The sequence below is a fragment of the Electrophorus electricus genome, chromosome 4 (assembly GCF_041902795.1).
Source record: "Electrophorus electricus isolate QZ-2024a chromosome 4, ASM4190279v1, whole genome shotgun sequence".
Taxonomy (NCBI): domain Eukaryota; kingdom Metazoa; phylum Chordata; class Actinopteri; order Gymnotiformes; family Gymnotidae; genus Electrophorus; species Electrophorus electricus.
This window is the reverse complement of record NC_137500.1, coordinates 30672501-30690000: the sequence shown is the minus strand read 5'-3', so window position 1 is coordinate 30690000 and position 17500 is coordinate 30672501. Positions and strand designations below refer to the sequence as shown.

At 49.8% G+C, this 17500-nt stretch overlaps 1 protein-coding gene across 8 annotated transcripts in view; it reads right to left on the bottom strand.

Moving 5' to 3' along the window:
• Positions 1-17500, bottom strand: part of erbb4b (erb-b2 receptor tyrosine kinase 4b) — a 240489-nt gene that overhangs the window by 83614 nt on the left and 139375 nt on the right. For all 8 annotated transcript variants that reach the window (XR_014123368.1, XM_035520991.2, XM_081713214.1 and 5 more), the window contains 2 exons: positions 3123-3254; positions 995-1060 (listed from right to left, as the gene is read on the bottom strand). Coding sequence is in view for 7 of the 8 variants with exons in the window: in XM_035520991.2 (XP_035376884.1) it covers positions 995-1060; positions 3123-3254 (198 nt within the window). In the remaining variant the exon portion in view is untranslated. The remainder of the gene's footprint in view (positions 1-994; positions 1061-3122; positions 3255-17500) is intronic.

The window sequence follows — 17500 nt, the reverse complement described above, 5'->3', positions numbered from 1 at the left end:
AAGACAGGAGACGGAAGCAGACAGGATGGTGTGATTAATTACGGCTGCTTTTAAAGATTTTGTTTCATTTTTTTGTTTTTCTCCAAAAGTTGCTCTTGCACCTGACCCCAATTTGAACACTTTCAGAGGAGTTTGTCAGAGCAGTTCTGCCTGGCTGGATGGGTCTGGGTGGGGGTGAAGTTCGGTGGTCCCGTGTGACGCCCGTGGGTCTGACAGGAGCAGGGCGTATCTACAGCGTCGGGCTACAGGAGCGTGTGATGGAATCAAAGCGCCCGCGTGATCCGTGCGATTCTCCGGGTTGGATCAGAGCGTGACGGAAGGTTTCTTTCAACGCTTCTATTGTAGCCAGCAGCCATTCCAGTGGTTATAACTGCACTTCACACACCTCGATTTTTACTGCAGTCTTCTGGATGAGGAGGTTGTCAGGGTGTGTGAGTGTGTGTCAGGGTGTGTGTGTGTGTGTGTGTGTGTGTGAGAGAGAGAGACACAGTGAGGGGAAACATTAACATTTAAAATGTCTTTAATGCCTTATCTCTTGAAAATAACCATACAGAGAAAGACTGTCTCCTTCTGAGACCAGCCTCTGACACTGTCTCACTCTGAGCTGACCAGCCTCTCACACTGTCTCACTCTGATCTAACGACCCTCTCATACTGTCTCACTCTGATCTGACCACCCTCTCATACTGTCTCACTCTGATCTGACTAACCTCTCATACTGTCTCACTCTGATCTGACTAACCTCTCACACTGTCTCACTCTGATCTAACGACCCTCTCATACTGTCTCACTCTGATCTAACCACCCTCTCATACTGTCACTATGATCTGACGACCCTCTCACACTGTCTCACTCTGATCTGACCAACCTCTCACACTGTCACTCTGACCTGACCACCCTCTTACACTGTCTCACTCTGTGCTCAACCCAGAGCTTCACCATATGGATGGTGGCACTTCTATGGTCTTTGAGTCCTTAAGGAAGCTGGGACTTACGGCTCTGACACTGGCTCTCCTTAGGGCCCCAGCAACGGCCGTTACATGCCCGGTGGCATCTCTGACCTGCAAGCACACACAACCATAGTCAGAGCACAGACTCAACAACAGCACAGCACACACACACACACACACACAGAGCACACACACACACACAGAGCACAGTCTCAACAACAACACACATAGAGCACAGTCTCAATAAAACACACATAGAGCACAGTCTCAACAACAACACACACGAAGCACAGTCTCAACAACACACTCTCAGAGCACAGTCTCAACAACAACACAGAGCACAGTCTCAACAATACATTCACACAGCACAGTCTCAACAACACCACACAGAGCACAGTGTCAACAACACCACACACACACACACACACACACACACACACACACACACAACACAGTCTCAACGGCGTACACACTGAGCGGTCTCGGCTGACCCAGTGCTCACGTGTTTATATCCTTAACACTGGTACTAAACACCGAGTAAGAGCTGGTGTTAAGTCCACACGGAGCCCCAGACATTCCTGATCAGAGAAGGCAAGACTGTCCATAACGAGATTAGGTTTCTCCGTGGCTCCGAGAGCCGCCCCTCCACGGATCGCCCCACCACGCTCGCCCATCTGTGGCCGATCCAGCTCCACATCAGAACTGGGGCCGCTGCTCTGCCATCCCAGGTGTACAAAGGGTCAAAACCATTTTTCTTCTGAGGGAGAAGGAGGCTCCGGATAACACCGCTAAGCTGTTTTTGATTGAGACGGTTAGAAATGTCGGCTTCCTCTCGCCGCCCCGGAGGGAGGTAAACAGAGGGAGGTGACCCACTCGACGCTGCCCCGGAGGGAGGTGACCCGAGGGAGGTGACCCCGGACTGCTCTCTGTCCTCTCACACCGCTGGCTGGCTGGCTTTAACTGACTGTCAGGTAGGGGCTGGGATGGGGGGGCATTCTCCAGTCCTGGACCACTTTAATTAAAAGTGATTCCACCAACAGTAACCTCTCTCGCTCTCTCTGTCGCTAGGGCTCAACAAATATTTGATTTTACATCGAAATCATAATTTAGGTGGATATGATAACACCTGCTGTCAAGATTTTTATCAGGACTCTCATCTTATTGATTTCTCTGTATTATTTGCAATGTTATCATTCTAAAATAGTGCAGTCTAAAAAAATGTTTTACTTTCATTTTCGTTCTTAGGAAGAAGACAGGCTTGCAATGGCGCTTGGTATATGGATTTTTTTTTTTCCAAAACATGGAACACTGCTCCACCATATTCTGTCACCTATACTGTTCACTCCAGACAGTCCTGTAGAGAAAGGCAGTCCTGTAGGGACAGTCCTGCAGAGTGACAGCGAGCCTGCACAAGGTGCCTATTGCAGCTCCCATGGCTGCTGACCCACACGATGTGCCACGACCTTGGGAGTCACGGAGACGGTAGAGTAGTGTGGCACACATTCTGGGAGCACCGCTGAGATCGCACAATTCTCTACAGACACTCTGGACGCACTCTGTCCCGTCACATAACAGTTTAGTGTGACTGTCAGATGGAGCCCATCATTTAAAAGACTGAAAAACAGCCAAGAGGAAAGGACCAAATACCGGGTACTGGATTGGGATTTGGACTGTATTAGGATTTGGACTGGATTAGGATTTGGACTGCCTGGATCTTTTTGTTCTTTTTTTTGTTGTTCTGAAGAAGGAAAAAACACAAACTGCTCTGAGAGGAGGCCAAAGAAAACAGAAGATTATAGTTTTATTGTGGATTATGTGCTCAGAGACTAGGGGCCCCGAGCCGCATGGGTGAGGGTGGGGGCAAATCAAAGCGATCGAAAGGCTGTCGTGTGGAATACAATCCAACATCGGCTATTTTAAAAGCTATCAGAGCTCTGTCAAAGATAAACGCCAACGCTCTGTGATGTAAAGGTAACACCAGGTCATTCCGATACTGCAGCTCTCTTATTTCATGATTGGCTATTACAGACGTGGGTTTCAGGCTAGTAGCAGGTTGGTCCTGCTCAATAAACACCATAACGAGGCCTTGCGCAGACCAGTGCGTGACAGCGTTTTGTACAGTAGGTCAAGACGCCAGCCGGTGAGTGTCAGGGCGGCGTAACGTAGGACTCACAGGCGCTGCTGCTGTTGGAGGGGACCACCAAGTGGTCGGAGCGAGCGTTCTTCACGATGTCCTGCCAGTGGATGGTGTCGGCGTGACACAGGAACTTGTTTTTGTCCACGTACACCCCTCCGTGTAAGATCTCTGCAGAGACGAAGAGGAGACAGAAGTGCTAAAGTTTCTGTTTCCAAACTCTTTCTTTCTTAAACACACACACGCGCACGTTCAGGGAAACTGTGGTAATACAGTATATTATTTAACGTCTGCAAACAGTGGCTCATTGTGACGTATTGGTGTCGATGCCTCACCACCCTGCCCCCACCCTGTTACCTCTTACCCTCCCCACCCCACCCCTGCTACGCCCAACCCCCAATCCTCACCCCTGTCACCACGAGCCCCTCCACCTTGCCCTGGTCATGCCTGGCTGATGAGACTGGCATCAGTGAGCTGGGCAGTGAGCTGGACAGACGGGTTGGAGGTGGCGGAGGTTCACCCTCAGTAAAGGTGATGGTGGAGGGGGCTTATGTTAGATTTGCATCATTTACTGGGCTGGGGTTTTCTGCAGCTCCAGAAGGGGAGAGGGGATATTTGAGAAACAGATGAGACACAGGCGTCCCGCAGGCTACCGGGAGTCCAGGACTGTTCAGGACTGTCCAACAGAGCCTTTATTGTGTGGCTCTGTGGGGGCAACTGGGAGCTGGTGACGTGGCTGTGAGCTCACCGTGCCTGGTGCCTGAGAACCTGCCGCTCTACGTGACACACTCATTCCAAAGACCCCCCACTCTGTCACGTGCTGGAGGTCTGAGCTGGGACACACGCGCTCTCTGTCCGGTGAGGGGTTGGGGAAACATGTAAACAGACTGCTCAAACACAGTACAGTGGGAGAACTCGGGGCATAAATATAAGCACAAAGCAGTGGACACACACACACACACACACACACACACACACACACACACACACACACACACACACACACACACACACACACACAATCCACTGCACAAATACAACCCGGTGTACTCTAGCCATTTCTTCCTCCATTTCCCTCGGCGGGTACGCCTGAGCCAAGCTCGGCGCTATTATTAGGTTCGGGTGCCAGCTTTGCCACGTGGCGTCTGGCTGGCGGTCGGCGAGGAAGCCCTCGGCCTCGTTCTCTTAGGACGGCTGTCTGGTGCGGCCCCTTCGACACTGAGCCACAAACAGCCCGTCAGGCATCAGGCAACGCTCCACACTGACTCCCAGCACTCGCACATGCGCTATGCAGACGTTTGTTTTGGCGACATTTCACTGGCAGGATGTGATGGTGCCCGCTAACAGGAAACGCTCAGGGTGCTGGACTCTTACGAACTGTAATGTTTAACCATAGAATGTGAGCCCAAACGTGACCTACGTGAACACCCTGGGTGACCTGTGTCAGGTATTTGCATGTGGCTGTTTTGTTATTTGGGTCAGAGGACAGCAGGCCTTTTGTTAACTGTTCTTTAAAAGTAAAAGCTGCTTCATCTTAAATGGAGGATGAAGTGGGAAAGATCTCGATTAGCACAACGGAAACAGATCCCTATGACGACTCCCTCGCTCTCCTTCTCTCTCTTTCTCTCTCTCTCGCCATCTTTCTGCTCTCCATCCAAACACAGAGGAGGAGAAAACATGAATGAAGAAGGGCAGAACGGACGTGTGCAGATGGACTCGGCAAAATCGACGCCCCTATTTGCCACCACAGTGCAAGGGGGTGGGGCTTCAAAAGGCTGCGAGAGACCGGGGACGTCTTCTCCTGTCCATAACGTCCCGAAGACAGAACACAGGTGTTCAATGATGAAGTGACACGAAATATAGAAAAGCAGAACTGCACCTGAGACTATTTTAATATAAGGGTTAGAGAGGACTAATGTACTGTATCATTCCTGAACATGTCCGTATAAACAGAACCGTTTGTCATTAGCTAACATGTGGGGGTGTTGGGATATCTCTACAAATAGAACAATGAGTAACGCAATTCCCCAACCAAACCAAAAACAAACAAACAAGTAAACAAACAACATCAAAATGAATCAGAGAACATGTCTGGAATGTTTGCCTCTTTGTCAACCTTTTCTTGAAATGGTCCTGTAAACAGAATTATCGGCAGAAGCCTTTATAACGTTCCTGTCTTCATGCCTGTGAAATGCAATAAGATGGCCAACAAAGCTTCAACTCTAAGTGAAAGTGTGGCCTACCACACACACAGGCAGCAGTGTAGAGATGTGTGTGGCAGCCCAACACACAGGCAGCAGCGTAGAGATATGTGTGGCACTGTAATGATATTTGAACCTATTAGTCTCCCATACGAATAGTCAGTCATTAATCATAGAAGTCATTAATCATAGCAGTAGCACTAGGACTACTGCTTTACGTGCATACAGAGGCTGATCGTTAATCTGGCAACAGACACAGACACACACACACACACACACACACACACACACACACACACACACACACACGCATGCACGTGTTCGTTGAAGAACCCAGATGTCATTAGTTGCAGCAGACTGGTTTCTGGTGGCTCTCTAGCTGGGGGGGGCAACAGCTTGGCTGTCCCTGGCCTCCAGCACTGCTCGATGGTGTGTATCAGCACACTTCCTGCTACAGGACCACCTCCAGCTGGCAGGTTCTCAGAGAGTCGGTCCATCCAAGCAGACGGAGTGAGGACAAGCCGGCGGGCACTGGTGGGCAGGATGGAGGAGTCTAGTGTACAGTCTACAGTACAGTATACTTACACACACACACACACACACACACACACACACACACACACACACAGTCCGGATTATCCACCCCTGCTGAGTGTAATAAAGTCACACACTTGTGAAGTCCCCCCCCCCCAAGGGGCTTCACAACCCCAGAGCTTCTGGTTTCCGCACGGCCTCTCTCCTGAGCCGTTCCACCAGAGAGCTCCAGCGTGTTGGGGGTGTCACCTCGACATGACACGAACACCCTCCACCAGCCGACACCTCCCTCACTCACCACCCAAACGCATGTGGACTGTTCCGCCTAGCCTGTCTCCGGAAACCTCTTCCATGGCTTGAAGGTTCTCAACGAAGGCACTCCGGACGGAGTCTGGACCGCACGCAGATCCGGCAGCTGGCCGCAGCATGGGCAACGCGGGGGCCGCCATCGCCCCGGAGGGGCAGGTGGAAGGGCTGGGACTCTACCCCCACCTCAGCCACACCCCACCTCGGTCACATGACGCAGTCCAACGCACACCTGGGCTCTAGCTGCCTTACACACCGCGTTACACGGGAGGTGTGATCTGAGGGATGAAAACTCAGACACGCAGCACTAGAATTTGAGAAAGAAAGAGACGATTGCAGTGTGTGTCCCTCGAGGGGACAAAGAGCAGGAGGACAAAGGACAAGATTGGAAAAATAAACTCAAACGTGTGTTTCAGCTGCTCTGTGTGGTCCTGTTTTGCTCATTTATCTGTGTGTGTGTGTGTGTGTGTGTGTGTGTGTGTGTGTGTGTGTGTGTGGCTTGTGCTTTGTCCCCCTCTCGTTTCTGGGGATAGCACTGAATTACAGATTGACAGCTTAACCCCTCAGGTTCATATTTAGATATAAAGATGTATACAGTACAAACTACTGTTAACTGTTCTGTCAAAGTGCCAAAGATATACACGCAATATGTCCATCTGCTGTTGGCAGATTAAACATTCACCACACACACACACACACACACACACACACACACACACGTTCACACTGAGACAGCATTTGTGCCAAGGGACTCACACAGTTTCGCTATGGAATTCACTGACCTGTTCTTAGAACCACAAGACAGACAGACAGAGACTGAGAGACAGACAGACAGCAACAGAGCAAAGGAGACAGAGATACACTGTGGACTTCACACGAAAGATGGCAGAGACACAGAGAGAGAGAGAGAGACAGATGCTTATACAACACAAATATTCCTCACCTTACATGACCATGGAGAAAGCAGACACAAGCCCACAGTGCTATGAGCCAAGTCATCCAGCACCTAAACACTCGCTCAGCCATCAAAGTGCCAGTCTCAGTGGCGCAGCCATTAAACAGCCACATGGACATTAATGGCATCGTAAACAAATTAAAGCCATAAACCCGTCGGCGTCTGCGCAGGTTTAAACACGGGGAATGGGGGAGAGGACCTCTGCGTCGCTTTGGCAACGGGACAGGGAAATGATTGCCTTTCCATTCGAATCTCAGCCAAGGTCAGGACCTGAGATGCCCACTCATAAATCTACAGGAACAGAGGTAGTCTTTTTATTTGATTTGATTTTTTTTATGGTTCCAACACTTGGACACGAATAAAATGCAGGCAGGTTCCATTATAATGTAATTGCATTTTTATGTATTTAACTACTGACCTGAAAAGAACAACCACATTCGTTTAATTGCAGTGAAAGCCTTTTATGATGAGAGCCCTCCTCTGGCCATGGGGATTCTGGGTAGGAACAGGGGGAGGGGTCTGTGTGTGGGTGGGGGTGGGGTGGGGCGGGGTTAGAATGTGCAGTCGGTGCCGGTGTCTCCGGGCGGAGGGTAAATGCCTTCATACCGGAGACAATGGAGATGTACAAGCCTGAGCAACGACGACAAACCGAGGCATACGGGCGCTGGGCGACGAGGGGAAGTGTTTGACATGCCGCGTGTGCATGCCCCTTTCCCGCTCTCCGGATGCGCACGGACCGAGGACCCGGTGGGGAGCGTCGGAGGTGTCACGCAGCCGGAGAACACCCAGCAGACGTCCGAGGGACAATGATCCTAATGACCCCTGACAACCAGCGACAGGGGGAAACATATCTAATGGATGGCCAGTGTGGCAGAATATATCTTGTCCTAATCTCACCAAGGTTGAAGCAAACAGGAAAGTAACAACAACAAAAAAAAGTTGGGGAAAAATAAGACCCCTCTTGGGCATGAAGGGCAGGTTCTTTATTGGCAAAAGTTATGAGGGAAAATGTCACGGAGACCACATGGGTCTGACAGACAGGGGCACAGAGACGGGGTGGAATGATGGCCAAAAAGCCTGTGCTCTTATCAAGATGGCCGTTTGTACTAAAGATACGGGGCTGTATGCATCTAGCTGTTAAGGGGGTTTTGGGAATGTGAATGTGTGTGTGTGTGTGTGTGTGTGTGTGTGTGTGTGTGTGATGGTAACAGCGTTTAAAGCAGGCTGATTAAATTCGCCAATCCCTCACACAATTGTTTTCGATGAATCTCTATGAAAAATGGCTCCGGTTAGCGGCTTACGGAATTATCTAGAGCAGAAGCATCTGGATCTTAATGTGTTGGAGGAAAAAAAGAGTGGAAAGATAGGGCAGAAAACAGCCGGGTGGGGGGGAAGGGGGTTCCAGGGATCGGAACCAGATCGAGGCTTTTCCCTTCAGTCTCAGAGCAAAACCACAGTAATGTCCCAACTGCTACAATATCAGAGATGTCATGCTGAATTAGTCAGGTAGTCAACAGCAATGAAACCAGAGTCTCGACTATAGACTGACTTGTGTGTTTCAAAAAAACATGCACTGTATCTAATGTCCTGTACCCTATTGCACTGTATCTAATGTCCTGGACATTATCTTGTACCCTATTGCACTGTATCTAATGTCCTGGACATTATCTTGTACCCTACTGCACTGTATCTAATGTCCTGGACGTTATCCTGTACCCTACTGCACTGTATCTAATGTTCTGGACATTATCCTGTACCCTACTGCACTGTATCTAATGACATGTACCCTACTGCACTGTATCTAATGTTCTGGACGTTATCCTGTACCCTACTGCACTGTATCTAATGTTCTGGACATTATCCTGTACCCTACTGCACTGTATCTAATGACATGTACCCTACTGCACTGTATCTAATGTTCTGGACATTATCCTGTACCCTACTGCACTGTATCTAATGACATGTACCCTACTGCACTGTATCTAATGTTCTGGACATTATCTTGTACCCTACTGCACTGTATCTAATGTCCTGGACGTTATCCTGTACCCTATTGCACTGTATCTAATGTTCTGGACATTATCCTGTACCCTACTGCACTGTATCTAATGACATGTACCCTACTGCACTGTATCTAATGTCCTGGACGTTATCCTGTACCCTATTGCACTGTATCTAATGTTCTGGACATTATCCTGTACCCTACTGCACTGTATCTAATGACATGTACCCTACTGCACTGTATCTAATGTCCTGGACATTATCTTGTATCCTACTGCACTGTATCTACTGTCCTGTACCCTGCTGCACTGTATCTAATGTCCTGGACATTATCCTGTACCCTACTGCACTGTATCTAATGTCCTGTACCCTACTTCACTGTATCTAATGTCCTGTACCCTGCTGCATTGTATTTAATATCCTATAGCCTACTTCACTGTATCTACTGTCCTGTACCCTACTGCACTGTATCTAATGTCCTGGACATTATCCTGTACGCTACTGCACTGTATCTACTGTCCTGTACCCTACTGCACTGTATTTAATGGCCTGTACCCTGTTGCACTGTATCTAATGTCCTGTACCCTTCTGCACTGTATCTAATATCCTGTAACCTGCTGCATTGTAATCAATGTCCTGTACCGTATTTACTATCCTATACCCTACTTCACTGTATCGAATGTCCTTTACCCTGCTACACTGTATCTAATGTCCTGTACCCTACTGCACTGTATCTTACTGTTCTGTACCAGAGACCACAGGAAAATCTGAGGCCCTTAAAGTAAAAACAGTGGCATTAGCCAACCTGCTTGCGGTAAAGGCACAGGGGGCCCTAGTCTGTTCTTGTTTTCGGAACGGTGACACAGTTGGACGCTCCGTCCAAGTTTTTCATTGGTCTAGAGTGTAAAAATAGTCAGAGGAGATGGATACATGCCTTGAAGATGGAGTCTGCTACTGTACTCTCAGATCCTGTGGAGATTCCTGGGAGAGTAGCAGTTTTACACTAGGCTATATACCAGCGAATGTACCACGCACCAAGAGCTGGAAAATGTTTTCTTGGGTCGTGAGGGGCCACTGTCCCTGGTGGAGTTGCAGGACACCCTTCAGGGCATGGAGGGTGGGAAAGCCCCAGGTTTTGATGGACTGCCGGTGGAGTTTTACAAATCCTTCTGGTCTGTGGTTGGAGAGGATGTGCTGGAGGTCATGAACGACAGTCTGACAAAAGGGAGGCTGCCATCAAGCTGCCGTAGGGCAGTTCTGACTTCTGCGGCCTAAGAAAGGAGACTTACATGAACTGAGAAATTGGAGGCCTGTTTCACTGCTGGGTTGTGACTATAAATTGCGTTCAGAAGTCTTGACCATCAGGCTAAAGAAGGTGATGGCCAGGTGAATCATCTTGACCAGGCCTGCTGTGTACCAGGCAGGTCCATTTTTGACAATATAACTTTAAATCGGGATCTTTTGGAAGTCTCAAAACCTTTGGGTCTGGATACTGGTCTGATTTCTTTGAACCAGGAAAAGTATTGTCCTGTACTGTGATGCTGACAGTATGCTGAAAGCTAACGGTGGTCTGAGTGCTCCCTTCAGGTTTGAGAGGGGGATACAGCAGGGCCCTATCTGGAATGTTATATGTTATATAAGGTTAAAGAGATTTATCTCTGGCTTTGCTTTACCACAATTTGATCTTAACTCATGGATTTTACTGTCTTTGTGTTCTGATGTTATTGTGATGTCGGCACAGTGGAAGAGACTGGTAAAGATTTCCTCTGCTAAGGTAACCTGGAACAAAAGCGCTGGTGGAACAGACATTGCTGGTAGGAAGCTGGCCAGATGGAACACTGTGTTTACCACAGCGGTTGAGTTTAGGAAGGGTTTTAAATATTTAGGAGTCTTTCTGGGGGACAGACAAACCAAAAAGAAAAACTGGGACGGATTGTTCGAGAAAGTTAAAGGTCGACTTGACAGATGGAACTGGATACGGTCTCAGCTGCGGTGTAAAGGATGGGTTCTAACAACCTGGCAGCCTCTTCTTTATGGCCCAGGTTAGTGTGCATAGACCCTCCTCCAGGTCTACTGTTCAGCATCCAGGAGGTGCTACTGGACTTTTTTGGGACAAACTAAATTGGATCCCTCAGAGTGTGTTGTTTTTATCTAAAGAAGTTGGCAGACAAGGGCTTGTACACCTTGCCAGCAGGGTTGCAACCTTTCATCTTCTGTGTTTGCAGAGACTTCTCACCGGGCCAGCAAACCTGGTGTGGAGACCTTTTGCCTATGCAGTTCAGCTTCTAAAGCGTTGGCTCCTGAAAGAACCTTTGTTTGGAGCACGGAGGAGCCTGGATGTCACTGGTGGGCCGGCCCCTTTACTGGACAGAACTCTGTGCAGCGCTGGACTTCGGACCCTAGGGGCTTTGGTGACCCTAGTGGGTCCTGAGCTAGGTGATGAGTAGCTGCCCACTTGAGTGTAAAGTCTTTGCATTTAGTGTTACAACTCCTAGGTAGACTTGCATTAACAGATGAAGAGCCTGTTCTGCTCAAATCTAACCCCGTCCACAGTGGTAGTAGTGTTGTTGGAGGCAGCGACATGTTCCCTAGGTCATCACCATAGGTGACCTTGTGGGTTGTGAGGGCCGTTTTCTGCAGCCGTGTGGTGTTGAGAACGTGGCTTTGGAAGAGGTGTCAGGGAAGACCCTCTACAGAGACTGTGTTAAAGTGTTAAATAAAGATAAACTAAATGGCAGGATCGATACCCCTTGGCACAAAAAAAAACTGGCTCTGGGGGAGGGGCTTAACTTAGCCTGGAGAGAAGGGAATCAAAGCACTCTATAACCCACCTCTGACGAGGCCGTACGGTGATCTACAGGGGAGAGCTATACATGCTGCAGTAGCGGTTAATGCCCTTGTTTCAGGTTTAAATCCAGATGGGAGTCCTGAGTGTCCGTGTTGTGTCATGAGCGAAACGGTTCTTCACCATCTTATGGAGTGTCCCAGGTTGGCGTCGTTGTTTAGCCTTGTTTAGTAATTCTTTTTGATCAGTTTGGTGTTGTTTCTACATCAGCACTCTTTATTTGTGTGTAGAATTACGCACAGAAGAAGAAAGCACAATGTCAACTATTGGATTTCATTTTAGGGCAATCTAAGATGGCCGTGTGGATCAGTAGGAAGTGTATGATTGAAGGTCAGAATGACTGCTGTATTGTAAATGTGTTGTATATTGTTAGACTTGAAGTTTTATTCTGAGTACTTTTGAAAATATGTGGGGTTACAGTGATGTTTTATGCTCTGTCAAAAATGAGGGAGTGGTTTTTGATTTTTGGAGATTTTTTCATTTCAATTTTCTTTTTCCTTTTTAAGGTTTGTTTGAATGTTATGTGCTTGTATGTTGTAATTGATTAATAAAGTTTATTGCGAAATCTCAAAAAAAATCTCTATCACTATACACAACCTCCCTCCCTCTCTCCCCCCCTCTCCACACACACTCTCTCTCTCTCTCCATACACACTCTCTCTCTCTTTCTCTCTCTCCACACATACACTCCCTCTCTCTCTCTCCACACACACATACTCCCTCTCTCTCCCTCTCTCTTTCTCTCTCTCTCCACACACACTCTCTCCACACACACACACTCCCTCTCTCTCTCTCTCCAAACACTCACTCTCTCTCCACACACACTCCCTCTCTCCCCCTCTCTCTCCACACACACACTCTCTCTCTCTCCACACACACACACACACACTCCCTCTCTCTCTCTCCAAACACACTCTCTCTCCACACACACTCACTCTCTCTCTCCACACACACTCCCTCTCTCCCCCTCTCTCTCCACACACACACTCTCTCTCTCCACACACACACTCCCTCTCTCTCTCTCCAAACACACTCTCTCTCCACACACACTCACTCTCTCTCTCCACACACACTCCCTCTCTCCCCCTCTCTCTCCACACACACACACTCTCTCTCCCTCTCTCCACACACTCCCTCTCTCTCTCCACACACACACTCTCTCTCTCCACACACACACACTCTCTCTCCCTCTCTCTCCACACACACACTCTCTCTCTCTCCACACACACACACACACACACTCCCTCTCTCTCTCTCCAAACACACTCTCTCTCCACACACACTCACTCTCTCTCTCCACACACACTCCCTCTCTCCCCCTCTCTCTCCACACACACACTCTCTCTCTCTCCACACACACACACTCCCTCTCTCTCTCTCCAAACACACTCTCTCTCCACACACACTCACTCTCTCTCTCCACACACACTCCCTCTCTCCCCACACACACACACTCTCTCTCCCTCTCTCTCCACACTCCCTCTCTCTCTCTCCACACACACACTCTCTCTCTCCACACACACACTCTCTCTCCCTCTCTCTCCACACACTCCCTCTCTCTCTCCACACACTCCCTCTCTCTCTCCACACTCCCTCTCTCTCTCCACACACTCCCTCTCTCTCTCCACACTCCCTCTCTCTCTCTCCACACACTCCCTCTCTCTCTCCACACACTCCCTCTCTCTCTCCACACACTCCCTCTCTCTCTCCACACACTCTCTCTCTCACACACTCTCTCTCTCTCTCTCTCTCACACACTCCCTCTCTCTCTCCACACACACACACTCTCTCTCCCTCTCTCTCCACACACTCCCTCTCTCTCTCCACACACACTCCCTCCCTCTCTCTCTCCACACTCCCTCTCTCTCTCTCTCCACACTCCCTCTCTCTCTCCACACACTCTCTCTCTCACACACTCTCTCTCTCTCTCTCTCCACACACTCCCTCCCTCTCTCTCTCTCTCTCTCTCTCTCACACATCCCTCTCTTTTTCCTCTTCTTTTTCACCTCCTCCCAGATGAACCATGAACCTGTAGTTTTATTGTGCCACCTGGCAATTACTGAGCTAACTGTGTCGACACTACGCTGAAGCTATAACTGACGGTGGAACAGAGGACAAAAACGTAACAGACCATCCACGTAGCCCAGACTGCCTGAAAAACCGCCCAAGCTCTGCGGCTTACCGAGCGTCCAGCCCTTTCTCAACGTCCTCCACTCACAGCTTTACACCAGTCATAACCAAACTTCTTTTCCTTCTTATGTTCTCCGTCATTCTCCCATTGCTCAAATTACGTCTCACAAAGCCTTATTAAATTATTACATTGTCTCTCCCCGTATCCCCTCTGACATTTCAGGAACGTAAGGGCCCTGATTGGCAGGAGCTGGCGTAATTGGCTTACCCGTCTTTAAATGTTTCATTAATATTTTGCCGTGCTGGCTACAGGATGAAACGCTGTCAGATTAGAAGGCAGCATGAAGAACGATGGTCTGGATGAAATGCTGGGTGTCCGAATGTGTGTGTGTGTGTGTGTGTGTGTGTGTGTGTGTGAGCGAGAAATAGACAGAAAGTGCGTTTACTGCATATGCATTTTTGTGTACATGTGGTTCTGATATGTTTTGTGTGCTTGTGTGTGTGTGTGTGTGTGTGTGTGTGTGTGTGTGCCTGCATGGGTTTTAATTGCCAATGTTACACTGTACTGAGAGCGAGGCCAGCCAATCAGACTCCTGTTCAAACAACTGCCTTGAATTCCACACCTGCCAATATAAAAGTCACGGCCGTTGACAGGCGACAGGCCCGTGCACCACCAGCAGACAGTGATATCAGCGCTGACATCCCATGCCTGCCACCGACACGCACAAGCAGGAGTTTCACGCGCAGGTCCGTCCGAACACTCCTGCACACACTGGGCTGCTTTTCTGAGCTTTTCGCTGAAACATCACAGCAGGGCTGAGACGAAAGGGAATGGTGTGTGTTTTGATTTTTAACTGACATTAAAATTCCTTGCGTGCCGCACATTAATTTTTAATGAGACACTAAGATGAGGGGCTCGAGGACGGAGTCTACTTGCAGGAGCAGATGTGGGCCGCGGGGCTCTGGTACACGCACGCACACACACACACACACACACACACACACACACACACACACACACACACGCGCGCGCGCGCGCGCGTGCACAGTCACGACTCCACACACGCACGCACGCAGGCTTGCATGCGCAGTCATGGGGTGAGGCGGGGACACTCCTTGCGTGGTCCAGACTGGCCCTGTCGAGCCAATGGCAGCGCGTGTTGAATTATTCAGAAGTCAGACCTGCGGTGGAGGACTTCACTCCACCCCGGGTTCACTGTTCCTGTTCATTTTTCTTCCAAACACACACACACACACACACAAACACACACACACACACACATCACAAATTCATGAGATTCATTATGACCTGTAGTGTGAAGTAGCCAGCCAGAATGAACTGGGCCTTAATGTGCATTTCTTCCAGACGGTGGCGCTAAGTGTGGACAGGGTTATCTTCAAGGGTCTCCAGTCAAATGTGCTGGACCGCCACGGAACCACCTTGGCGTCTGGACCCAGACACCATGGTCTGCGTCCTAGAGGACGCTGCACGCATGTCCTGCTTGAGGGCTAGAGCCCGATCTCTGGACTCCTCCGTGCTTGCCCAATCAAGAGCCTAACACGCAGGTCCCCCAGACGGTCCGCAAGACCAAAGAGTTCCGTATGTCTCCCGATCGCTTAGGCCGCATTGGGGTTACCGTGCGCTTTTTGAGAACTTCAAAAGAGTCTGCTTGGGATGCAAGACTTCAGCAGACCGTGTGATGGAAGTGACAACACAGGAGAAAGACGAGTGATTTTGATCACAGATTTTCATTTCTGTCTAACTGGTATGTGTTCCACAGGTTTGCTGAACTGTGGCTATACTTTATTATAATTTTAGATCTTCATTAACAGTTAATGCACTGGCTACGACACTAACTTCTTCTGTAATTTGTATTAAGCTAAATGACGTCTCCCTGTGGGGTCCGAGCGGCGGTTTTCCGACGCGCCATAACTAGAACAGTGGTGGCAGTATTGGAAGATTTATCTTGCTTCCGATATCAGATTTTGGCAGCGACGTTAACCCTGGGAACGAGTTCCACGGAACGTTTCGTGCGCTTAAAGCCACGTGGATGTGTCGTGGTTCGACGTCCCGTGTGACGTGACGACACTGGCTTCTTCACCGACCGTGGCCGATCTCCCGGCAGACCTCCTGGCACGCGTGGCTGCAATGTTTTGACAAGGCCTCTACAGAGTAGCGCGTCGCCAGGGTCCCGGAAAAACGGCCCTGTGATAAACGTAGTGTACCCCGGCTGCTAAAGGCCAGACAGCACAGAACATGTGGTTTGGTGGGCAGGAAATCCTACGGGTCTTCATGCGAGAATCCCGGCCGCGAAGTCTGTACTTGAAGTCAGCGTAGGCTCTGCTCCTTCGCATGCTCTGCGTTCTACATGCCTTAATGTGCAGTGCACACTGGGAGCTGAACTGCGGGTCCCCAACTACCCCAGGGACTTTAAAGTAGCACTAGAATGGGGCGTTTCCCTCTTACATTCCTGCAGTGCTTCCACTTCAGACTTCCCTACTTTGTTTTTATTTTCATGATGAACCCCCCCCCCCCCCCCCCCCCCCTAAAATAATTGTTGTAATTTAAACACTGGATTCCTTGGTCCATCAATCTCCTCCAGCCCCTCCCCCGACACGCCTTCCTTCCGTTCTTGCTTTTTTGTTGAGAGCAAAGCAGTGTTTGAAGCCAGAAGATATGTTTTAATCATTCAACTTCTTAATGATGACACCAGATCCATTATTAATGCGCCCGCTTCCTCCAGTGGGCCGAGCGCGCGCGAGCGGGCCAGTAACTGCAGAAATGCTCGCTCCATTTCATCTCACTGTAATTACGCACCCCCCCCCCCCCCAATCCCATAACTCTTTTTAAACAGGAGTCCATGAAGAAGGGATTCTTCCGCCTTTTAGCTGCATTTCCCAGGGCCTTGTTGTCTTTTTCCCTCCCCCTTCCTCCCTTCCCAAGCGGAAGGAACAGGGTGTTGGGCTTTTGTGCGCGTTAGCATCCCGCAGAAGGGCTCCGGAGGACTGCGCAGGGTCCACACGTGGCCTTCGTTAGCGGGACGTCGACGAGCCACACAAACAACGGAGCACTGCGTCCGCGCCTGCTCCACCCACCGTGTGCGTCACCCAACCCTCCCCATTTCTGACGCAGCAGCCGGGGACCGCATCGTTGCTCCGCCCTTCCCACTTCTGTGAGCTCGCATGCCACTGCTTATTGCCACGTTGCACCTGCGCTGGAAGATTAATAGCGCGGAGCGGATGTCGCGCGTTCGCGTCCTTTGGCAAGAGGATCGCCCCCCCCCCCCCTCCCCCCTCCCCCGGCCCCTCCCCCGCGCGCCTCCACAGTGAAATATTGAGTATGACACAAGCGTAATTGCATGGGAAGTAATCAATTAGACGCACAATTGAAAGTGACCCGGGGTCTGGAAGCTGCCTAGCGCGAGGCGGAGGTGGAGACGAGGTGT